Source organism: Puntigrus tetrazona, chromosome 22 (genome assembly GCF_018831695.1).
Source record: "Puntigrus tetrazona isolate hp1 chromosome 22, ASM1883169v1, whole genome shotgun sequence".
Lineage (NCBI taxonomy): Eukaryota > Metazoa > Chordata > Actinopteri > Cypriniformes > Cyprinidae > Puntigrus > Puntigrus tetrazona.
In genome coordinates this window covers 5,906,610-5,931,609 of record NC_056720.1, presented here as the reverse complement: position 1 = coordinate 5,931,609, position 25,000 = coordinate 5,906,610, and the positions used below count along the sequence as shown (strand labels likewise).

The following is a 25,000-nucleotide window of genomic DNA, read 5'->3' as shown; positions in this document are numbered from 1 at the left end:
AAGTCCTTATTTATCATCTAGACAATGCTCTCATTTATGAATATCTTTTCTCTCAGACAAACTGAAGGACCAACTGGCCCTCTGATTGCTTCCTCGAACCCAGAATATATAAGTGCGAATGATGGTAAGATATCATTTTAGATGTAATCCACTTCATTACATCTTTCACCAAATATCTGCTCTTTTAGTTTGCTTTTTAAATGTGAAAAATATGAATTTGTGTGTTTGTAAAGTGTATATCCCAGACGAATGGGAGGTGCCTCGGGAGAAGATCAGCGTTTTAAGAGAACTCGGTCAGGGATCGTTTGGAATGGTGTACGAAGGCAACGCTAAAGACATCGTCAAGGGCGAACCGGATACACGAGTGGCCGTTAAAACCGTCAACGAGTCGGCGAGCCTGCGCGAGAGGATTGAGTTCCTCAACGAGGCTTCGGTCATGAAAGCCTTTAGCTGCCATCACGTGGTGAGTGCGAAGAACCTGGAGAACCAATATAATGAAGGCAAAAACAACCTTGTCTAAATGTTCGACGTGTTCGCCTAGGTCCGCTTGCTTGGTGTGGTATCTAAGGGGCAACCGACATTGGTCGTCATGGAACTGATGACACACGGAGATCTGAAAAGCTACCTGCGTAGCCTGAGACCTGATGCTGAGGTAAAAATGAGCCCAATCCCCAATCGTTGTATCCCAAACGAGTCCCCAATACCAGTGCACCTCACTTCATGGTGCTATAACAGTAAAATGTATCAAATGCTGTCGTTTGACGCTAAATAGTGTAGTTTCGCAGACTGTACGAGCCTGTGAAGCATCACAGTTAATAGCTAACAGTAGCTTGTAGCTGTGGCCATTGATTCCAATGGGGTTTGTTTACAGAATAACCCAGGTCGCCCGCCGCCAACCCTGAAGGAGATGATCCAAATGGCAGCTGAGATAGCAGATGGCATGGCGTACCTCAACGCTAAGAAGTTCGTCCACAGAGACCTCGCTGCCAGGAACTGTATGGTGGCTGATGATTTCACTGTGAAAATTGGAGGTAAGAAGACCGTAATCAAGCATATTTAGTGTGAAATTCGGGATTCAAAGGACGAGAAATCTTGATTTTTTTTTTTTTTTTTTTTTTTTTTCTTTTTTTGTCGCAGATTTTGGCATGACGCGAGACATCTACGAGACCGATTACTATCGAAAGGGAGGAAAAGGCTTATTGCCTGTAAGATGGATGGCGCCAGAGTCCCTAAAAGATGGCGTTTTTACCGCTCATTCAGACTGCTGGTTGGTATACTTTTAGGTTTCTTCGTCATTTTTTGCTCCCCTACAAAGAAGCTAGTTGAGACTTGCTTTGGGGTTTCCAATCCTGCTCTTAGAGGACCATAATCTTACACCTGAACCAGCTAAACAAGGTCTTCAGGATTACTGTTACTGTTTCCAAGCAAGTGTATTGAAGCTGGTCAACACTAAGAGAAGGATTGGACATTCTTGGGTTGCGAGACCAAAACGAATACACACCCAGCCTAGTGCGCTAATGAACAAGTTGTGTTCACTTGCAGGTCTTTCGGAGTGGTGTTATGGGAGATCAGCACGCTTGCCGAGCAGCCTTACCAGGGACTGTCCAATGAGCAAGTGCTCAAGTTTGTCATGGACGGGGGCTACCTGGACAGACCGGAGAACTGTCCAGAGAGAATGTAAGCTTGTTTTGCATTAAACAGTCTCTAAATGCCACTTAAGATGCAGCTACTTATAACAATATCTTATTGATTATTCTAATCGAACGTATTGATATAATGTAACAATCTGACAACTGAAAAAAAGCTCCATGGAGAATGAGGTTTAGGTGGCTCAAGATGTTCTTCTCTCCACTCTCAGGCACAACCTCATGCAGATGTGTTGGCAGTACAACCCGAAGATGCGGCCCACCTTCCTCGAGATCATCGAGATGATCAAGGAGGACCTGCACCCTACTTTCCAAGAGGTCTCGTTCTTCTACAGCGAGGAGAACAAACCTCCCGAGAGCGAGGAGTTCGACATGGACTTCGAGAACATGGAGAGCATACCACTGGACCCCTCATCCTATTCCCAGCGCGAGGAGAGCCTCAGTAGAGACAACGGCCCCTCGGTGGGCCTACGGGGCAATTACGAGGAGCACGTGCCCTATACGCATATGAACGGTGGAAAGAAAAACGGCCGAATTCTGTCTCTACCCAGATCTAGTCCGTCCTAACATTCGCTTCAGCTTTTTCTCTTCGTTTTTTTTTTTTTTTATTTTTAAGAAAAGTTTTTAAATGCGTTATTTTTGCAGAGGCCCTTAAAAGATACAGATCTCAGGTCTTTTTTTTGTTGTCGTCGTCGTTGTTGTTTTCGTCTCACGGCTACACTAGTAGGGTCACAACGAAAACGGACGTTATTTCGCCCGTCATCCGACGCACCATTCGCTTTCTGACACTTTTACACTTTTGCCAAGTTTCCAAGACAGTTTGGTTGGGAGGTGGGGAAAAGCAAACTGTGAACATGACTAAATCAACCAGAAAAGCTGCTTCGGCTACGCCACCTCAAAGTCCACTTCCTTCTCCCTTTGGATGCGTATTTCCTGTCTCTTTCTCTATTTTTTATTCAGTGGAAATCTTTTAAGATAGTGGCCTTTTATTAAGTGGCCTATAAAAAGAGAAGCGTCTATCGATGCTTGTGTTAATTTCTTTAGAACAATGACTTTACAGTGTGGAACTATGGGATGGCTTATTCTTTTAGAACAAACCTTTGTTTTGTAGAGGAATGACTTTTATTTTGTCCTGGAGAATTCCTGAATTCACTTAGATGATATTCACGTGGTGTTCTGGTGAATGAGGTTTAACTTATTTGCTTTATTTTTATTTTTTTTTCTCTGAGCTTTTTACTCCTGTGTCCTTTTTTACTGGCTGAAGGATATTTAACGAATTGGACAAAAGAGTTCCTCAGACTGACCAATAGCTGCTGCTCTGATATATAGTGGGTATTTGATTTTATATATATATATATATATATATATATATATATATATATATATATATATATATATATATATATATATATATATATATATATATAATATATAATATTTTAAATATTGATTGGTATCAGTATTTTAAATACTATTCACAACATCTGAACTTTTGTACATAATTGTAATGTCTTTTTCTAATGTCTTCATCAGCTTTGCTTATACAATATTTTTTGCAACTGTCTCTTTTTACGAGCTGTTTTTTTTTTTTTTTATGTCTAACCAAAAAATACTCGCGTTCCTTAACGCTTAAGTTGACTCACAGTGATGTCCCAGCGCGCAGCGGGGAGCCTTTTAGTTTTTGGCCCAAACTCGACGCATTTCATTTAGGAATAATTACAATCATATTAATATTAACACGATCGCTCCGTTCAAGGGAAGACACGTTTTTCAGATTTTCTGTCATCAATTGGATTTTGTAGAATGCTCCTCCCATTTACTTTTTTTGGGGATTCCGAAAGCTGTCGTGGAGAATGTTTTGGAGCGTTCTGTTTGTTTGGAATACGAGAGGTTGTTTTTGGCTTGATTTACCTGATTTTTCAGGTGCGTTTAGGATGTTGTTGTGAAAGACGCGCTTTGCAGAGGGATTTTAGGCGGTTCGGTTTTCGACAGCAGAAATATCCCACCTGGTAATATCTCGATTGGATCATTTAAACATTCCTGTAATTTTTCCCTAAACTGTTAAAGTATCAAAGGTGAGTGTAGTTTTCGCAAAATAACGACGTTTACGCTCCGGTTCTGAGAAAGACCACATGGAAGGTAAACTTCCTTTCTTCATTAGAACGATGGCGCTTTTCCCCCAAAATAATCCTTTAAAGAAAAAAGCAGACAGCTTTCGTAGGCAGATGCTCAATTCCTCAACTTTTGTGCCTTCTCCGATCGCCAGAGGCAAGAGAGATGGCGCTTTTACTGGATCTTGCTTGCTATCATCAAAATGTGCGCATTTCTTGTGTGCGCGCGCGCGTGTATATTTGTGTGTATGTATATTTATTTGTGGATAGTTTGGGAGGAAAATGACAGAACGAGGCTTAAATTCACACATAAGCGTGTTTGCCTTTTTTTTTTTTTTTTTTTTTTTTTTATTAGCCTAATTTTATATATATATATATATATATATATATATATATATATATATATATATATATATATATATATATCCCTTTCTTGGTCCCATTGACTTAAATTTTAAATGTACATAGCAGAATCAAAGAAATCAAACTTGCTTGTATTTTCTTTCTCCTGTAACAGTGAGCAGATTTTTTTTTTTTTTTTTTTTTCCTAGATAACAAGATCACCATATCTTTGAAAAGGCAAATATTGATAATTTATTTTAGGATCATTATGTAAATCCCTTCTAGCTTTTATTACAACACTCTCTGTAAGGCGGGTAAAACTAGACTTTTAATTGTTTATTTTTGGTTTAACGAGAGTAACGGCCGGCGAGGTCACGAACGCAGTTTGTTTATTAGCGCTAATGTCTTTCTGTTGGTTGTTTGGACACAGTCTACCTCAGTATGTTGTTAGAAATGTTTTAGAGCCAAGTGCGTCTCTCTTTAGTTGTTTGAATTTCTTTAACAGGCTTGTTTAGGGCTAAAAACCATATCCGCAATCCCAAAATCGGCCACTAGAGGTTCTCTCTCTCTCAATTTACGATTACGGATCGCTTTCCTTGTTCCCGCCTTTTTTGGTTTTGGAGAAAGCTTAGAACCCAAAGATTCACTTTGACGGGTGACGTCTTTCTTTTGAGTCGTTGGAAACGCGCGGAGCAGCGATATCGCGAGATTAAACGAGAGTTCATCCAAACGAAAAAGTGTACAAAAGAGGTTTTTTTTTTTGTTTGTTTGTTTTTTACGGTACGTCGTTTGGCTCAGCTCGTCTGAATGAGGTATCATACCGTTTTATTTCTTCGTCTAATACATAAAGCACTTATTTGAGTAATACATTTTTTTCATAAAGCCACTTAATTCACAAACATTTTAGTACGTAATGTTTTCTGTGATTTAAGCTCAATTTAATCTTTCAAGACGCTTTCTGAGAGACTACTGAATCACAGTTTGCTGCAAAACTCCCACACAAAATTTTGCCTATTTTTATATTACTATTATTGTTATTGGCTACGAAGTTACAGCCTTTCGCGATTCATTAGGCTCTTCGATCTTACCGAACAATCTTTCTGATGCCCTGAGTTTAGTTTCACGCAAAAAAAAAACTTGTTCACTGTTTAGTTTTTTTTGTTGGTTTGCACCAAATGTGATTGTCGATGTCTTTTTTTTGTTCCATGTGTTTTCTACTGTGAAAATTTCTATCAATGCCATGGTTTATAGTAAACGCGGACTCCACCTGCCTCTCTCACACACACACACACACACACACACACACACACACACACACACGTGTTCATAAACACTCTCGCGGACAATCCTATGTGCCATAGAAACGTTTTATTTTCCTCAGGGAGATGTGGGCGTTGGGTTTTGTTTATCAGAGGAGCGTCGATTCTATCCACTGCTGACTTAATCGTACGAGAAAAACGGATGGACGACTGCAAAAACGATGCCTTTGGATGCCGGTGGCGCATCTCCTAAAGCATTTCGCGTCTTTTATTGCCTCTCCGATGCGTTTCGGGGAATAAATTGAGCGCCCCCTGGTGGATCCGTAGTGCCTTGCGCAAACCTAAGTATCCTCCAAGCCAAACCTGGCCAACAAACTCCCTGGACCGGATTGTTTTTCACCCAACATCCTCAAAATACTGGAGCCTATTGTGCAGATTTCTCGACAGGTTAGCGCACCTTTTGGCTCGATGCTTGGCTCGGTTTTACTGTATTGGTATATGTGAATGATTTTTTTATTATATATATATATATATATATATATATATATATATATATATATATATATATATATATATATATATATATATATATATTATAACTGAACTCGTCTCTTCTTGGATATGCTAAGGCTCGCTTTGAGAAAACCGCCCAACGCCGTGCCATTGGTTCGCTGTTACCCAAACAACAACTCCGGCAGCTCCCAGAGTAAAAAAAAAAAAAAAAAAATCGAGAGGATGTAATTTTTTTGATAAATGACCTTAAGTAACAAAACCCGAATGCGGTTTTTCTGCAGCAAGCTAGAGAAGCAGAAGAGGTCGAGCGGCGCAAGGCGTTGTATGTATTTTATTGTTTTTAAAAGGAAAAAGTATTACACTTAGAGATATTAATTTCTATTTTTTTAGTCACAATAGGGAGGGCGAATTCAATTACTTTTTTGACTGTAAACTTTTACTATTCGTGTACATTACGGAATTAACATTATCGTTGTATATAGATTTCTTTTTTCGGTAAAAGTGTGATGTCTTTTGCTCACGGCATTACACTGTGATTCAGAGATATAAACGACATCGATTTCACTCTCCAAACGTTTTTTTTTTTTTTTTTTTGTACGACTTTGCATTGTTTTGGGGTTTTGTTTTTTTCTTTTCATGTACAACTACTTGTTTGCCATCCAAGAAATGATTGCATATCCTTTTGTCAGCATTTTGTATTTTGTAAATTGTTACCCTTTTTTTCTTTGTACAATACGGACAATTCCTCTACGTTCATAAAGGTGACTGTTTTGAATAAACAATTGTTTTTCAATGTGAAAAACCGGAAAAGACCACTGCAGACTTTTATTATAAGCTACAATCACGCAGAAAATGATCGAGAGCCTGCCCGGACAGGTTACCGTGGAAGCTCGTTTCCGCCACGAGATAAAGGTTTAAAAGTTTTTTTTTTTTTTTAAAAAAAAAGATATAAACATAAACCATTCTGAATTGTACGATGCGTAGTCGGCGGTTGTAAGGAGACACACAAAAACCTTTTTAAACTGGCGATTCGTAGAAATTTAATATAGAATGTGTGTGTGGGGGGGAATTAGAATCGGGACGAATTCCAAAACGTGTTCACAGAGAAAAGTAAAAATTCCGAGAATCTTGGAATTCCTAGAAAAAAAAATCCACAATTCTGAATATTCTCACTTTTTTTTCCCCACGAGTTTTTTTGTCGTTTTAAAGCGGAAATGATCTTCCGTAAGTTTGGTTAAAAAGCATCATGTCAGCCCCAGATACAGCATCAATTAAATATCATTTTTTTAAAATAACGAATGTGTTAAATGTTATATATATATATATATATATATATATATATATATATATATATATATATATATATATATATATATATATATATATATATACGATGGATGCCCCCAACTGTTGTCCTGTACATTTTTGTTTAGTTGAACGTTTTGATCGTTCTGTTTGTTTTGTTTATCCTTATGTTTTGTTCGTTTTCTGTTTTGCTTTTCCTCTGTGCACATAGACGACCCCCAGTTGTTTTTCTGTCCCATCGTTCACCTTTATTGTAGAAAATGTTATTTAAGCCCCGACGCCATTTTCACTGCGTGCGGAAACCGCCGTCACGCATTTAAAGCGACAGCTCCATCAGACCAGGATCAAACTGTGCCATGATTAACTCGTACCAATACAGTTTTAGTTCAGTTTTTCCAAGGAAAGCCAAGCAGTGACGTGTACAGTAAATGTTGGAATGGAATGAAAATGAATCTTGCTGTGTGTAAATTATTCAACAGTTAACTGTTTATATGAAATTTATGAATTAAAAAAAAAAATATTGGGAATTTTTTTTTCTTGCAGTTGTGTCTCTTCCAAAGAGGATAAGTGGTTTCGTTTGTACGTTTACAAGAGCAAATACAAAATTGAATTGCTAGTTGTTTGAAATGAAAAGTAAAGAGTCTCTCAGAGGAAGAGGGGGCGGGGCCAGCAGCTCATTAACATTTAAAGGAGAATGACACAAAACTGCTTGCTTTGAAAAGAGCTGTTTTCGACGGGTTAAAAAAAAAAAATTTTTTTATAATACCAATGAGAAATTTTAACCGTACTGTGTCACAGGTGCTTCATTAAGACCCTACAGAATCATACTGACTTGTGAAAAGTGGGCATCATGTGACCCCTAAACGCCAAAGAACAGCCAAAACCAAAAAGTAATTAATATTTCATTAATATTCATTCCATATTTCATATTAAAAAATTTTTGACTTGCCTTTATGAATATACATTTATACTGCATACTCTACTACATCTTGAACCATGAAAATCGATTGTAAACCTATGACAAATTAAGTTATTTTTATCCCCAAAGAAATATAATTTTCAACGGTGTCAGTGATTGTGTGCTTTTGGAATACAAGGCTATGCAATTAGCATAAGAAAGACAAAAGAATTTGATATTTATTTCTGCAATAATATTTAATTTCCATTATCAATTAAAATGAATCTTGGTTTAAAATGACACTGGAGGGAATGTAGATCATTTTTAAAAGCAGTGTTTATTTGTCAAATAAAATTATTATTTCTTTAAATTACTTCAAGCAACTCCGGTTCATTTAGACTTTAGATTTTAATAACGTGTTAGTGATTATTAAGGCGTAACTGTTAGTGTGTTAGTTTGTCTCCCACAGTACCAAAAACAAAAAAATACACATATATTAAATAAAATGTAATAATGGGTGCCTTATTTGCATACCACAGTATTTACATTTTAAGTGCGCAGTTCTGTACACTTTCAGAAATAAAGGTACGTGTTTGTATCTAAAGGGTCCATTTTGGTACCGAAGAGGTACGTATTAGTACTTAAAGTGTACATATACGAACCTAATAGGTGCAAAAGTATACATTTCGAAAAGGTGCCATCCCAGTGAGTGTAGAGAGTCGCAATTTCTGTACGCTGAGTGATAAAAGTACAGTTAGACTGCAGGAAATGGCACGTTTTATCTCAACTAGTCAGTGAAGCGTGAACAGCAGCTAGTTTGCGCAAAGCGAGGTTCGTTCACCACGTTAACCGCCAGCTCGCCTGCTCGTCTTCTCCAAACCCAAGTGCACTCGTTAACGTGAGAACTCTGCAGTCGTCACGTCACATGCACAAAAAGGCTGTTTGTTTCTTCTGCAATATGAAATAAAACGACATCAACTCGCTCGATCGCGCCGCTTCGGAGAGAAGGGCCTTTTTGCGTGCGTGTGTGTGTGTGTGTGTGTGTTCATGTAAAGGCCATGTGTCTGAGTGTCAGTCAGAAGAGGAAGTTGTAGCAGAGTTGTGTGTTTTAGGCTGTGGTTACCGCAGCACCCTGCTCTTTTCAGTCTCTTCAGCTGCCAGAAAGTCGTGCGTTGGATTAAGAGGAGGACGTTTTTCGCTAGCCGCCGATCGCCGTTTGTACTTCTGGATTGCCGTGAGTAGCCCGATTTAGTTAACACACAATAAAAGGGCTCGTTTCGTACGATTTGAACTGAATCTGTGCCATTGTTCTGGTGAGGCATTGTCTTCTGCAGCTCCTGATAAGCCATCGCGCGACCTTTATTGTGTTTTAATACGGAGTTTTGAATGAAGGTTGGATGTTTCGGGCTGCAGGAACCCAGCCTGAGCTCGACTCGATGGACTTCGCTGGGGCTTTCAGCCGTTATTTAAGGAACTGCCTAAGCAGAAATGCAGTTCGCTGTGGTGCAACTCGATGACTAAGTATAGAAAGTCGTACTGGGTGCTGGTTGTGTCGTCTTTTTCTTAAATAAACCTGTTGTTTTTCAAGAGAAACCGTTATGACGCTTGTTTGCGCTCTTCACAGATGGTGTTTTCCACTTTCACTATTATACACCAGGTCACGCTCATTGTAGGTCGTCTTGCAAAACATACCATGATTTTACTGTGTTTCAGAAAGAAATGTTATTGTACTTTGAATTATTGCGTTTATCACAGCATATGCTACTTCCAGGAATACCATGGTATTTTTGATAGAAATATACGGTATACTAGCCCCAAAGTGCTTAAAAAAAGTACACTTAAAATCAACTGTGTTACATTTTATTTCCATAAGCCGAAATATTTCAGATAACGGTTTATATAACGGTTATAATAGTTTATTGTAATGTGATATAGTTACATGTGGCATGTACTTGCTTAGTAATAACAGTAAGTTATGCAAACTTGCAAAAAGTCAAACTTAAACTTAGTAATACACGTACTGTAGTTAAGTATTATTACTCAGCGCTTACTTGTGTAATTAGACTGTCTTAAAACAACACATAACTGAAAAATATATAGAGCCATTACTAGGGATTGATTGGAGGTGAGAGTATCTCTAAATAGCAGGTTATTGAAGGAAGGAGTTAAAAAAAAGTAAGTGGCCTTGATGATGTTGGCGACAAAAAAGGGGCGGGGCGTGTTTGCGAAACATAAAAACAAGCCGCTATGATGATATCAGCGAAAAAGGAAACTCGTTTGAGAAGGAGGAGGAGGAGTCTAAAAAGGAGTGGAAGAATGTCATTAGAAAAGAAAAGTTGTTTGGGGGAGGGGCAGGTTTTGACGAAAGTCTAAATATGAGCGGCTTTGATGATGTCGGCGCAAATTATGCAGAGCAAATTATGCCTTGGTTGAAAGATATTCAGAGGGAGGAGTGTAAAATTAAGTGGCCCTGATAAGAAAGAAAAAAAAAGTCATTTGAGGGGCGGAGCAAGTTGTTACCTTTTGGTAAAAAGGTTGTTGAAAGGGAGGAGTCTATAAACAAGTTGCCCTGAAGTCAGCAAAGAACAGTAGATTAAAGGGCAGAACATGTCTTTATGTTGTGAATAAAAGGTTATTAAAGGGGCGGAGTCTAAAAAGAAACGCCCTTGATGATGTCATCAGAAAAGGAACAGCGTTTGAGGGGCGGAGCAAGTTGAACATTTGGATAAAAGGTTACTGAAGATGAGGAGCCTAAAAATAAGTAGCATTGAGGATGTCAGTGGGAGAGGAAAGTTGTTCCAGTTAGTATTTAAAAAAAAAAGGTTATTAAAGAGGAGGAGTCTAAAATCAAGTGGCTTTGTCAGCAGAAAAATGATGTTTTCTGAGGGACGGAGCATGTTACATTTCAATAAAAGGGGAGGAGTTTAAAAATACGTTGTCTTGAAGTCATCAGAAAAGATGAGTCGTTTGGGGTCAGAGCTTGTTTGTTACATTTGGATAAAAGCCTTTTGAAGGGGAGGAGTCTAGAAGAGGCCTTGGTGATGTCATCAGAAAAGGAAAGTCGTTTGAAAGGCGGGTTTTCACATTTTGACAGGTTATTGAAAGGGGAGTCTAAAAAATAAGTCTGACGGTCTAATGATGTCAGGAGAAAAAGAAAGTTGGTTGTGAGGGAAAGCAAGCTGTTTTCAAAGTTTCCGAATTAAGTGAAATAAGCGACTAATTAATTTTATAAGGGAAAATACAGTGATATTTACCACCTGATACTGTACCATTTTTTGTAGGGACAGTATTATACAAATCAGATCCAGTGGCGCTTCCTTTCTCTCTTCCCTCTCTCTCTCTCTCTCTCTCTCTCTCTCTCTCTCTCTCTCTCTCTCTCTCTCTCTCTCTCTCTCTCTCTCTCTCTCTCTCTCACTGTGAGCCCCCACCACTGTGCCTCTTGACTTTGAATCATATGTTAAATAATCCCCGGTGGTTCCCTCCTCTGATCCGGCTCTGGGACACTAGTTTTCTGATATCTCGTTCACTAACTCCTCTGGGAGAACCTCACACCGTCCACATGGCAGATCCACCTCTGCACAACTCCTGGCCCTCGTTCTCATGGATGAAACGATGGTCCTTCAAAAGAGGTAGAGGGCATGCTTGCATCTTTCTGGATCTCTAGCAACAGATTTCTGTGCAACTCTAACCCTATATACAATATATAATTAATAAATAATACACTTTTTTTATTTCCAGTAGAATATTTCAGAATATTTTGTCTTTCTGTTTTAGCCATGTGAACTCTGCAGAGTGGAGTTTTTCCCCACCTTTTTTGTCTTAAACTATAAATAGCTGAGGAGGTGTTTTGTTTGCTTGTGGTTGAGTGTCATTGATGTTATGGTACATGCAGTAGCGGTCTGTCAGACCACCGTTGCTCAAGAGGTCCGGTCACATTGCTAATCACATTTTCCATGCGGCTCTTCTGATCAGACTGTATCTGTTAGCCACATGTTCACACCTTACCAGTTCTGTGTGATTATATCATAACTGTATTTAGAGATAAAAGACAGAATAATTGGATATCACCAGACTCCGAAACACTCAAACAAGTACTCTGATGTGCAATTTCCGGATCCTACATCATTTCCTTTCTTTGCTCTACTATTCTTTAAAGAAAAAACAAGATTAAAAAAATGTGCTTTTAGTATTTAGCCATTAGCACATTTGCTTCTGACATTTCCTGATCTTATTCCCCATCTTTCTCTCGTTAATTTAGAATCGTCTTTAATGATGCTCCACATATTGCATGCATTTTCAGAGATTGCTTTCTCCGATGGAGCTCTGAATAGCTTCACAGCTTTGGGGTTGCCCCTGTAATCCTCTTGGAAAAGCTTGAGACTCACATAACATAATTCAGCAAATTACAATTGGCAAACTTTTTACTTCCTCCAGGGATTCGGCTACTTGAGTGCATGGTGCGGTTTAGGCTATTTCGCGTCTGTTTTCTTTTACTTAGACCAAAATAAAACTTTGCATCTTAATAGTGTGTGCGCCGACCTTGGAGTGCGTGAAAAAAACTCTTGTTTTCTGCGGTAGACCTACAGTAACCCTTGTAAAAGCTCAGAGGCCCCTTTGTTTAAGTATTTATGTTGGAGCATATGGTAAGAAGGAGTAGCCATAAAAGGATATTTGAACATGACAAGCATCATGGTGCTCTTATAGTTTACATATCACGTGTCTAATTCAGATACAAACAACCTCACTGCTCTCAAACTCTGTCATTCGTCTAGGGCTGAGATGATTTACATCAGAAAGTACTGTACAGTTCATTCATCCTTCGTTTAAGGACAAGCAGCCGGTGAAGGAGAACGGTTCTTGAACATTGGCTTCTGGGTTTTGTCATAGTCTGTATCACTATTTTCATAATCGTTTGGTCACTCAGGTACTCTGAGTTGTGAAATGATCTCTTAAGCAATATTGGTGGGTCTTAATTTAACACCAAAGGATGGTTCTTGAGAGTTGATGGCAAATTTGGCAAATCTCAAAAGATGGAAAACATTGAGTCTACATTTGTAAAAATACAGATTCTGCAATAGTTCTTTCAGGGTTCTACCGTTGGTTCTTTTGTTGATGAAACAAGTTTATTTTCAGGTTCATATGTTCTTCAAGTCAGCTAATTATTTCCAGGTTGAGGAAAGTCAAGCTTGTCTTTGGTTCTTTTGAAGTAGAGGACCTTGGGTTCTCCTATAACATCATTATGTACCCACGATCAAACACAACCCAGAGTTTTGCTTCTGTAAACTAGTGCTTCCATTTTACATCAGATTAAGATCTCCTGTTTACAGGGAAACGTTTCCAGCTTCAACTGACTCCAGCTGTGTGTTGATGTAATAAGCTAAAGTTAATGGAAGTCACTGATAAGTACTCGCAGTAACTATTTAGAGTATTTTATTTAGGGTATGCTGTCATACTGGCTCTCCAGAACCGTATCTCTATATTTGCTATGTCACAGGAATAAACAAAATAGATATATGTAACTAGATGTCCAGAATTTCACACCACTCTTATTTGTTTTGTCTGGTGCACAATATGTTTGGCACCTGACCAAAAGCATCGCTGCAAGTCTCAGATCAAGAGTTCACAAATGTGCCTAATATTCTTAGCTAAATTCATGGTAGATCGTTTTGTGATTCAGCCTCAGATTGCAAACCATGCTCTCAACTTCGAGCCCCGGTCTCAGCTCCCAGCTCCTCCTCATCTTTGTCCCCGACCTCCATCCCAGAAGACGTCTTCTTTAGCAGTTCACCCGAGGACAAGGTAAGACTCTAACCATAATCTTACTCTTAAACCAGTGTGAATGATTGTTGGAAAAGAAGCTAAATTGAGACCTAATTGAAGCATTAGCTCTAAATCCTCAAACTGATTGCCTGCCAGGAATGTTGTTCTGGTACCGACAAGGATGTTGACCTAAGAATATATGATATCGGTCCTTATGACTTGTTCATTATGTAAAGGTTTTAACTTAGCTTTGTGTGAGGATGAAAAAAACTGAAATTGAACCAGTGTCCTGTGGAGTTTACTTGACTCAACACACCTGCCTGGATGTTTCAGGTATATCTAGTACAGGGGTAGGCAAGTTTGGTCCTGGAGAACCATAGTCCATAGTCCTGCAGTGTTCATCTCCAACCCTGAAAATCTCATCTGCTTGTAGCCTTAATAATCCTGAAGACATTGATTAGCTTGTTCAGGTGTGTTTGATTAGGGTTGGAGCTGAACTCTGCAGGACTCTTGCTCTGCAGGACCGAATTTGCCTTCCCCTGACCTATTAATACCATAATTTGAAGTTTCAGGTGTGTTGGATTAGGGTTGGAGCTAAACTCCTCGAGGGACTGGTCCTCCAGGGCCCCTGGTGTACTGTATTGGATAGATGTGTTTGCTCAATGACTATGCTCTTAGTCAATGGCTCTTGCATCAAACAGGAAGTTTACTGCAGTCATTGACACTTCATTCCTAGTGATTATTGTCGATTTGATTGCACAGGTAGTATTTAAACAAAACTGAGCTGGATAATAATGTCTCTGAATTCAATAACGAAATGCCTTTAACTGAAAATTGAGTGTTTAATCTTATCATTATACATTACTTACACTCTATTCTCCTGTTTGATACTGTTAAGTGCTTAGACACAATCTGTATTGACTGCATCCTCTTTCAGTCCTTGAATGACACTAGTTAGACTTCACATTATCAGTCATATGTCATGTGACCTTTTTGTTGTGATAAATCAGCTGTTTTGGGGTTTTTTTTGCCTTCAGAGAAATTTCTTGACTGAGAGCAACGAGTGCAGCAGTGAAGAGGACCTTTTAGACCTTTGCTCTTCTCTGAGAGATTCAGAATATTTCAGAGACCTGCAACTCGGATCCGCTGAACCACCAGACACACAACTTCCTGTTTTATCCATTTCTGCCCCTTCAGTACCTCCCGCATCCACATCGGAAATTGGATCTAGGCAGACTTCCACAGAATTCAACACCCATCAACTTTTCCAGACAGACGACACTGTAATTTCTACAGGAGGGGAAGCCATGGATCGCTTGGTTGCCATCAGAAACTCAGAACCGAAAGACTTCCAGGATTATCCGGAATCCGATCAAGATGAGGACTCGGACACGGACAACTTTCCTATATTGGTTAGATCCATGTCCACTTCACGTAGACACAGTTGGGAAGTGCCAGTGTCACCGATTGACCTGGGAAGAAGGTAAGACTTATTTTTTCAGTGATCCCAAACAAAATTGAATATCATTGCCTTAAGTAACTGTGATATTAGAAAGTCTCTCAGGAGTTCTGGTAACAGAGTCACACTGATGTATGTGTGTATGTAAACATTGTATGGTTATGTTGTGTAGGTTCAGTCTAGACACTAATGGCATTGACAGCGATGGGGAAAGAGAGGTCAACTGTTTGGCAAAAAGTCCCATTCTACCATCTTCCTCCTTCTCCGAAAGCTCTGTAGAAGAAACCACCAGCGCAGTGGAAAGTGAAAGTTCCCAAACACCAGTAACTGTCCTTATTGCAATCTCTGTCTTAGTACGACCAGAACGAGACTTTCAGATAGCTCTATAAACCATACTCCTGCACTTAAAGGGCTGCCATCCTGCAGAGTTGAACTCCAACACTAATTTAACAAACTTAACCCGCCAATCAAGGTGTTCAGGATTACTTTGATTTCTAAAAATACAGGTTTTGCAATAGTTATTTTGGAGTTCTACGATTGATTATATAGTTCTTTTGTAGATGAAGCAAGTTTATTTTCTGGTTCGTATGTTTTTCAAGTTACTCGAAAATAACCCATAAGGTGTGTTGGAGTGGTATTCTAGCCAGAAAGTAGCCCTCAAGAAGCGGGGTTGGCTTCCTATGCTGTAACTCTTATTGGTAATGTTTTCCCATGATTTGGTTTATAACAACAGAAGCCAACCACACCAGCCAAGACGATATATTCCAGATCTGAGATCCTTGCGACTGATGAAAAATCTCAAGCTGACAGAGTCTCCCGCATAGTGGAGACTTCTAAGCAGGCTGCCAGAGAGGCTGGAGGTTAGTGAAATGATTCTCCAATTAGGCAGAAAACTCCAGTCAGGTTCTCATGGCCTCTGGATCTGAAGCAATCAAGACAAATCCAATGCTAATTCTGTCAGGAGGAATTCTTGGATCAAAAGCAGCAAAACACACATTTTACCATGTAAAGTGTTCCAAGGAGACCTTCGGTAGTTCTATAACAAACCATGTTCTGCTACTTTCAAAAACCCAGAAACAGAACTTTTTGAACATCGACGGCGCTATATAGAAATTTTATGTTCTATATAGAACACTTTACAGCCATATACATTTTTTACTTGGTAATCTGAACCCAGAGTACATGTAATCCTGACTTGTGTTGTTTTGAAATTCCAGAAGAGCAGGAGTCGGAAGAGGAGCTGCAGTCAGTGGAAGGACGGAGTCATGTGTAAGTTTTCACATCTTTGTTTTGTTCAAGAGCACCGTGGCAGGGTTATTATGAAGTTACATAATTCTGAAGAATTACAAAAGGGTCCTTGGAATCTGTCAAGATGATCAAAGAGCTTCCACAATGGCTTGCTGGAAGGCATTTAGCATATAGCTGGATTAGTGAGACCAGTACTGTATAAATAGCTGCTTTCGGGGGCCTGTCTTACTTGCATAAAACTATTAGTCCTTAAAATGCATATATGCTAATTATTCTTATGACAAACACAGACAAGCATAGTCCTATTGGTGTATTTTTTTGAACCAAGGTAGTACATATCGAAAGACTTCGTCCTTTGCTTAATTTGCAATTTAGCTAGTACTTGTAAATCAGCTAGTATTAGGGGGAGGGGCATTCTCTTGCTAGAAAGCCATTTGATTGGACAAATATGTAGTGCAGGATGATGTCACAAAGATTTTTGGGTCCATTTTTTAAAGGGACCTGCATTATATACCTTGCTAGCATATAGCTTAGCCTAAATGCTAATACACAGGAACTAAAGAAGAAAATCTAATCCAAACGAGCTTTTTTGTGTGTTAAACACGGGTGTTCCGATTGCATCCCACCATGGATGTGCGAGCCAGGCAGTAGATTTTGTACTGATGGTTTTATTTGGACAGCGGCCCGTGTGCCCTCCCGCTGCCACACATACTTAGCCCCAGTGTCTTGTTTGTCTCAGGCTGATGGTACAGAAAGTTCTGCAGGAGCTTAAGCAGTATCATGGGTAAGTAAACAGTGTGAAGGAGCCTGTCATGCCCTCCTACAGACTAACAGAGCGGCCTACGTTTGGTTTGCAGGCCTGAAAATAGAAAAGCATTGTTTCTCACTTGGCTGTCTTGAACATGTTGTGTACGTTTGTGCATATTTATGCTGCATTTTATCTTCTGCGTTCACCACTCTTGCTGTATTTTTAAACCTGGTGGGGCATTTCCTGGTTAGAACGTCCTTGTTTTTTTTTTATCTCAGAACCTGCACGAGAAACCAGAATGTGCTTTTAACAAGGTCATGAAACATCTGCACAGTAACTGACGCTTCTAACAGCAGACTAGCAAGTGGGTATGTTCGGAATAGAAAACTAGAGTGCATACTTCCTGCATACCTCCATTGAAAAGTAGTGTACTACATTGTATACTGGAAAGACAAGAGATGTTAAAAAATTGCGGCTAAGGTTTATTCAAACATGTTGCATTTACATACTGCAAAAATAGTATGGTATTATTCTGTTCCGGACATAAAAAATGGATACTAGCATGCTGCCTAGTATGCAAATTGTCACATCAGCTCCACGTGTTGCATGTAGTTTTGAAATATTTTTTGCTGAACGTTTTTGGTATTATTATTCCATTAAAACGTATGCTAGTCTAATCAAACGGGTCAAGTGTGCAGCAAACTTATCCAGATACTGCATAAAAACACTTCGGCTAGTATGGCAATTTGCAATTCCGAACATATCCAGCATCATTTTGCGGTAAGCATGCGTACGTTGCCAGTTATTCTGAATTCCCTTCCGATCTGATCATGATTATCCTGGGTTTTCCTCAGAGCTAAACGCAGAACTTCAAGTGCAGAACGAAAGGAGGTGGCAGGGAATTTCACATGGTACGAGTTTCTCACCACCGAGTAAGTCGCTGACCTTTTTGTGCTGTTCTCTGTGTAATAATCACTTGGATATACTTGCATTTTTAATCGATCTGGTGTCGGTTTTTGTAGAAATGACGAGGAAGAGGAGGAAAGACCGGAGCGTCCTGAAAAAGGCACTAAAGTCAAGAGGACTCTGAGCTCACTGAGGAACCGCGTGACCGGATCCTTCAACAAAGACAAAGTAATCCCACACACACACACACAAACACACACACACACACACACACACACACTGTCTTCGCTCATGCTCACTCGGACTGTGGGAAAAAAAAAATCATGTCCATTTCTGCTGAACTTTGCTGCAACTTCTGTGCCTCTGAAACTTCCTCCTTTTCTTGAATGTAGAGAGATACTAGACATGATTGTGCAGTCTACTGAGGAAGTTCTGAGCTGAGCGTTAAACTAGACAATGTGCCAAATGTATGCTGTCTTTTAAAAAATAAAACACGCAGAAAGTCAGTTAACCTATCCAATTATGTAAACACTGATTAGTTATATCTAGTTATATCTATATTTTGCTTATATATTTTGGAAAATGTTAGGGTTAGTGTCTCATTTTAGTACTTAAAAATGAAAAAGAATATAAATATATATATATATATATATATATATATATATATATATATATATATATATATATATATATATATATAGACAGACATGCATGTGTATATAATTAAAATATTTACATGTGTATATACTTTTTATATTCATATATAATTGTGTCATAATTTTCTTACAAATATACATGCATGTGTGTGTATTTGTTCATATATACTAAATTTACAGAGTTCTCACACATATATTATGTAAACAATTTTTTTTATATTTGTTGGATTATTTTTTTTGCATCATTTTATTGATAATTTCTTGGAAAATATAAATAACTGTCATACATTTTTTTTATATACTTAATCAAATATTACATAGAATTATAAATATTTACAAAGTTATTTTTAATTTTACTGATTTAGCTTCACTTTTAGGTGAAATACGACCCGGTCATGTTTTGTGAAATATTCTTTTTTTTTTTTTTGCTAACCATCACGAGGTAACCTTACGCGTCTCTCGATTCCTCTGTTTTCAGGGTAAGACCCGGGACAAAGAGCAGCAGAAAGAGAAAAGCAGAGAGCGAGAGAAGGACAAAGAGAAAGAGAAAGAGTTGCGCGAGCGTGAGAAAGTGCGGCGGCGCAGCGTGAGCGGCCACCAGCTCGTGCCTGGCTCGTTCTCCACCTGGGCCACATGTTCACTGTGCAGCAAGACCCTGCAGAGAAAGCATGGCCTGCAGTGTCTGAGTGAGTAACACGCCGCCACAAACACCAGCTCGCACCTGCTTCCACCGCAGCGCATGTCCGGTTCACTGCTTGACCCCGCCGACTGTCACGTGACTGCACTTCGGCTGTTTTGCAGAGAGCTGCGGATGAGCTAGGTTGATTTTATCAGGTTTCTAGTGACTGAGGGAGTTTACAAGAGGCTTAAAGGGACAGTACACCCAAAATGCACATGCTCGTTATTAGAACTGGTTATTTTGTATTTTCTTTTAGTAGTGCTGTCAAACGATTAGTCGTGATTAAACGCATCCAAAATAAGTTTTTTTGTTGACATAGAACATGAATGTGCACGGTGTATATTTATTATGTATACATAAATACAAACACATGCATTTATATATTTAAGAAAAAAATGTTATGTGTGTGTATCTATGTAGCAGAAAAATAAATATATATATATATATATATATATATATATATATATATATATATATATATATATATATATATATATACAAATATAAACAAATAAATTATTATTAATAATAAGTGCATATTATGACAAAAATATTATTATTATTTTAATTCGATTTTGAAAAACACAAGGATGGTTGTTTGCTTGTTTATATATTTATATGTTTATCTATTTAGAATTTTTTGTTTAGCTGTTTAGTTCTAGATCACTGAAAGTAAAGGAAATATTTTGAAATATTTAGATTTCTCAAGCGACAGCGGTTACCAGTTCGGTTTACCTTCGCAGACATAATGACCGACTGTTTTTTGCAACTCGTGTGCACCCAGAAAACCGTAACATGTCAGAGGTTTGAAGTAATGCGCTTTAAAACGTGTGGTCGCGGCGGGTCACGTGACAAGCAGGGTGCGTCGCCATGGTAACAGCAAGGGGCCTAAAAAAACCTCCGTCTGAGGGGACCGCCGGAATATTTCAAACTCACCACTGAAGTACAGTAAATGCAGTCTAAACGATTATATATTATATATTAAGTCTTTTGAAGCCAAGGAGCAGACCGAGATTTAAGAAAATCTGACTGCTTTGCTAGTGTTTTTTTGTCATCGCGGAGCTTGAGCGGCCCTCGGGCCCCATTCACTCTCATTATAGGGAAAGTAGCAACCTGGACATTCTTCGGAAATTGGCTATTCATCGTCACGCTCAGGCGATCCGTCCCTTTAAGACTCAGCGAGTTGCTTGAGAAGATGTGGTGATCTGTTATTCAAGTCACTTGAAGTCAAGTCACAAGCTGTCTCAGTAAGTCCCCGCAGACGCTTGTTTGGAAACCGTGAGTTCATTTGTGGACTGTTTATTTCCCTGTTTTAGGAAACCTTTTTATTTTAAGTGCTTTCTGTCGCCGTCGGCCGGGGGGAGACACTTTACAGAAAAGGAGAAATAAAAGTGTTGCTGCAATTCGTTTGTTTGTTGTGCTCCGTCACTTTAAGGCTCTCCGCGCTGCGGATGAAATCCCCTCATGTTCTCAACGAGAAAGCTGGAAATAGATTTTCTTAAACCATCGATTTTTGCTTATTCCCAGCTCAGTTTATCTTTATTCATTTCTATTTCTATATGTTGATATGTGCGGTGTCTCCTGGACGGTGTGTGTGCGTCTCGAGAGTGACTCATGTGTTTATTCGGAGTGATAAAAGCACACTCATCGAGTCCAAACTGTAAACTTAAAGCCGGCGACTGGGAAATATTATATATGAGTCTCTGCATGGCACTGCTTATTAAACAAGTCATGCTGATGTATTTCCTCCGGCCCCCGGGCTTCAGAGGAGCGATTCTCTCTTTTACCAGCTCAGGTTTATTACATGAGACGCGAAGTAATCACTAGTTTGACGCTGAAATATTACACTAGATAACTAATGTGCGCATGCCATCAACTAATAGATGTTATAGCGGTGGAAATGTATAGCAACTATATGTGCGTTTGGCATTTCTTATTTATACTATAATAGAAAAAACAACAACAACAATTTTAATTTTAATCCTGAAAACCATACAAGGATCACATTGCATTAATATTATTTTTTTTTATTATTATTATTATTATTATTATTATTATTATTATAGTTTGTTTACACTTAAGTAAAAATCTGAATAAGAAAAAATTATATATATATATATATATATATATATATATATATATATATATATATATATATTTCATATTTTATGTGTGTGTTTTGAATTTAATATGTATATTATAACATAAAAAAGTAAGTTAAGTCTCAATATCCAGGCATCACAATTTATTTTACATACAAAAACATTTATATATATATATATATATATATATATATATATATATATATATATATATATATATATATATATATATATATATATATATTTGTTATTTTTAAAATCTCATCCAGTCATGATTAATAGGAATATGTGAAAATATATGCATGTTTATATATATATATATATATATATATATATATATATATAATATATAAGTAAATAACATTTTATCTATTTATTTATTAAAATAAAAAATTGAAAATCCGACCCACTCCGAAGCCGCGCCTGTCTCTTTAAATGTGGCGCTCAGCCTGTGGAATGCGCCTCATGTCCCACAATCCCGCGCGGCGCAGAGCTGGAACAGTCAAACCGCATCCAGCAGTCGCGATTGGCGCTGCTTTTTTTGGGGGGGGGGGTTGCCAGGTGATGTGTTGCGTGTTTTTGCGCGGCTGTCATAGAAACCCGGCTGATGTTTGAGGTGACGAGCTCGTAGCGCGCGCCAGCGACGTCACAAGCGGTGAGTTTGTTCAGAGCAACAGGTGTTTGCTAACAGAGCTAATAAACACCGAGCCGCTAAAGCGCGTTCAGACTCTCTGCAAACGGCTGCGTTTTCGCGTCGCGTAGGAAGGTGTTCAGCTGCAGGTGGCTCTTTTGAACTTTGTGACTGACGGTGGCGTTCAAATAACTGAAGGTTGCCTCAGTCGCTGGCTCAGAGGTCAGCTGGCCATTGTGTTGAGTCTCATTGGCTAGTCAACCAGGTCAGTGTTATGCAGGGCTCCGGGAACTTCGCTCGCACTCGCGGACGTTTCGGGGCTTTTTTTTTTTATTTTTTTAATTTCATACGAGTTGATTAATTCATCATAGTCTGTCATTTGGCTAAGTGCGATGCGCTGAGGTGGTTGTGTTGAGCAGAAATATTTCTTACGTAGACCTAAGATCAACAATGACGTCAAGTTGCTGCTAGAATGGGTTGCTGGGGTGTTCTGGCTGGTTGTTATGCCGTTGCTAGGGTGTTCTGGCTGGTTGTTATGCCGTTGCTAGGGTGTTCTGGGTGTTTTCTCGTATTGTTTGCTAGTATTATTGTCCAGCAGACAAAACTGCGAGACTAGTAAGTTATAAAAGTAGGTAAAAATGTAGTAAAAGTGATGAAATATGAATTTTAAATAAACTTATTAGCATTTAACATGTTTTAACAGATTTTAACGTGTGTTACATGCAATTTATTATTACATTTTTAAAATATTATTTATACTAGTTATATTATTTATATTATTTAACACTACATTTCTTCTTATTATTATTATTATTACTGTTTGTAGTGTTTAGTAATAAATTAAAATACCCACATTGCATCCCTCTGTTGTTATAGTTTAATAATTGTCATTGCAAAAAAAAATAAAATAAAAAGTGTACAATTAAATAATTAGTTCTAGGTTACTGCAAAAACACATTTAAATGCACATTTATTGAATAATTTTACATTTGTTATTATAATGCATGAAATACTTTTCATACCACTTTCATTGTTGTTATTATTATTGTATATTATTAAGTTATATGTATGTGTAATATTATGTTACGTTATATTGTATTAAGTTAAAACTAACATTGTTATAATATAAGCATATTGTTTAATTATGGTGTTATTTAAGTTAATTACTCTTTTTCTGCAGTAACAGAGCTATATAACTGTTATTATTATACTATATCAATTTTTAGAAAACGTTATTGCCGTTATTCATTAATTTATGTATATGCAAGTCAGAAAGAAACATTTTTAAAATTTGAAAATGATCAATTCAATAATACCATTGAATAGTAACAGTGATGCTTGTCTAAATAAATATGAAGTTTGACAAAATCAAGCTTTTTATGAGAACATTCTTGGTCAGATTTAACGTTTAATTTGTTTTCAATGCAACAACGCGCTGAATATTACCTCCTGTGTTATCACTGGTTAAAGCAGCCTTGCATTGTTCTGGAAATTATCGAAAGTTATTTCGTGATCCAGAAGCTGATATAGAGATTTTATGATTATTAATAGATCGTTTTTGCGTCTGATAACTGTTATATTTAATTTATTCTTTTTTTAATGTTTAATGGTATTATACGTTATGAATATTCTAACATAATAATTCTGTTCTAAAAATATTTTTAGAATGTTTACATCTGATATCTAATGATGAGATTTCTTTTGCTTTTTTTGTTGTTGTTTTTACTTATTTTTTTATTTGGGTTGATTTGTATACATTACTACTATTCTAACATAATAATTCTAATATAACAATATTATTATATAATGAATGCAATATTTATATATGATAAATGACACTCATAACAGAAGTTAAGTTTCTTTTTTAATTTCTATATTTATTTGTTTGCGTATTTATTTATTTCAGTTTTTTAACTTAATAACTAAGTCATGTTTATGATACGAAAAAGACTTAAATTATGAAAAACCCGTTAACTATTTAACTACTTTTAATATAAAAAAACAGTAGTAGGCGAAGTAGTTGTTGTAGTGATATTAATTATAATAATAATAATAATTACTATTGTTATTCATGATACAAAAATGATGTACAGTTTCGTGATACAGTCCCGTAGCACTCGGGGGTTTGCTTCATTGCTCTAGACGGCGTAATTCTTCTGGTTTGGTTGACATTTCTGAGCTCTGTTTGTGGAGTTCGGACGATGGAGCCGGACGGTCACATGCTGTTAATTGCGTTTGTCCAGATTGTCCTCCTCCGCATGCCTGAGCGCGGGTCAGGTGCGCGTCCCGCCGGAGAGGAACCGGCCCGCGCTCACATTCCAGCGGGCGCATCATGTGACGTGATAACAGGATTATCCATGATCCTCGGCGGCTTCGGCTTCTGGTTCCTGTTCCGTTTTTTTTCAGCCGTGTTTGACGTCCCACACCGCCGTTAGATGTGTGTTCGCTCTTGAATGTGCTTTGATGAAGCCTTTCTCTCGACTTCCTTAATGTCGTTCGCGGGCAGAAGGGTTTTATTTCCATTTTATTAAAAGCTAAGAGTGAACGTGATCTGCTGGCTTTATTTTGTGATACGTTGTTTATCATTCTCAAAAAGCATATCACTTAATTATTTTAAAAAAAAGGAATAAAATATATTATTTTTAATTATTCAGGAGCACAATGATTTTTAAAGAGTATAGATGAGCTTCATTTAAATTTTATGAGATTTAATCATTTTTGTGTCTAAAACCTGATA

General features: G+C 37.9%; 2 protein-coding genes across 8 annotated transcripts in view; both read left to right on the top strand.

Annotated features, from left to right (window-relative positions):
• Positions 1–4,094, top strand: part of insrb (insulin receptor b) — a 56,928-nt gene extending 52,834 nt beyond the window's left edge. Inside the window, exons 15-21 of the mRNA XM_043222557.1 lie at positions 57–124; positions 234–463; positions 542–652; positions 872–1,031; positions 1,138–1,267; positions 1,543–1,677; positions 1,859–4,094. Of these exons, the coding sequence (XP_043078492.1) occupies positions 57–124; positions 234–463; positions 542–652; positions 872–1,031; positions 1,138–1,267; positions 1,543–1,677; positions 1,859–2,213 (1,189 nt within the window). The 3' untranslated portion in view covers positions 2,214–4,094. The remainder of the gene's footprint in view (positions 1–56; positions 125–233; positions 464–541; positions 653–871; positions 1,032–1,137; positions 1,268–1,542; positions 1,678–1,858) is intronic.
• Positions 4,095–9,119: 5,025 nt separating this feature from the next.
• Positions 9,120–25,000, top strand: part of arhgef18b (rho/rac guanine nucleotide exchange factor (GEF) 18b) — a 39,665-nt gene continuing 23,784 nt past the window's right edge. The window contains exons 1-10 of one of the 7 annotated variants that reach the window (XM_043222548.1): positions 9,120–9,308; positions 13,752–13,873; positions 15,032–15,317; positions 15,466–15,616; positions 16,027–16,153; positions 16,511–16,562; positions 17,281–17,325; positions 18,144–18,221; positions 18,312–18,423; positions 19,330–19,537. In XM_043222548.1, the coding sequence (XP_043078483.1) occupies positions 15,142–15,317; positions 15,466–15,616; positions 16,027–16,153; positions 16,511–16,562; positions 17,281–17,325; positions 18,144–18,221; positions 18,312–18,423; positions 19,330–19,537 (949 nt within the window). In that variant the 5' untranslated portion in view covers positions 9,120–9,308; positions 13,752–13,873; positions 15,032–15,141. Of the gene's footprint in view, positions 9,309–11,446; positions 11,704–13,751; positions 13,874–14,871; positions 15,318–15,465; positions 15,617–16,026; positions 16,154–16,510; positions 16,563–17,280; positions 17,326–18,143; positions 18,222–18,311; positions 18,424–19,329; positions 19,538–25,000 lie in introns of those variants that run through there. The other 6 variants (XM_043222550.1, XM_043222549.1, XM_043222547.1 and 3 more) reach the window with 6 other exon arrangements.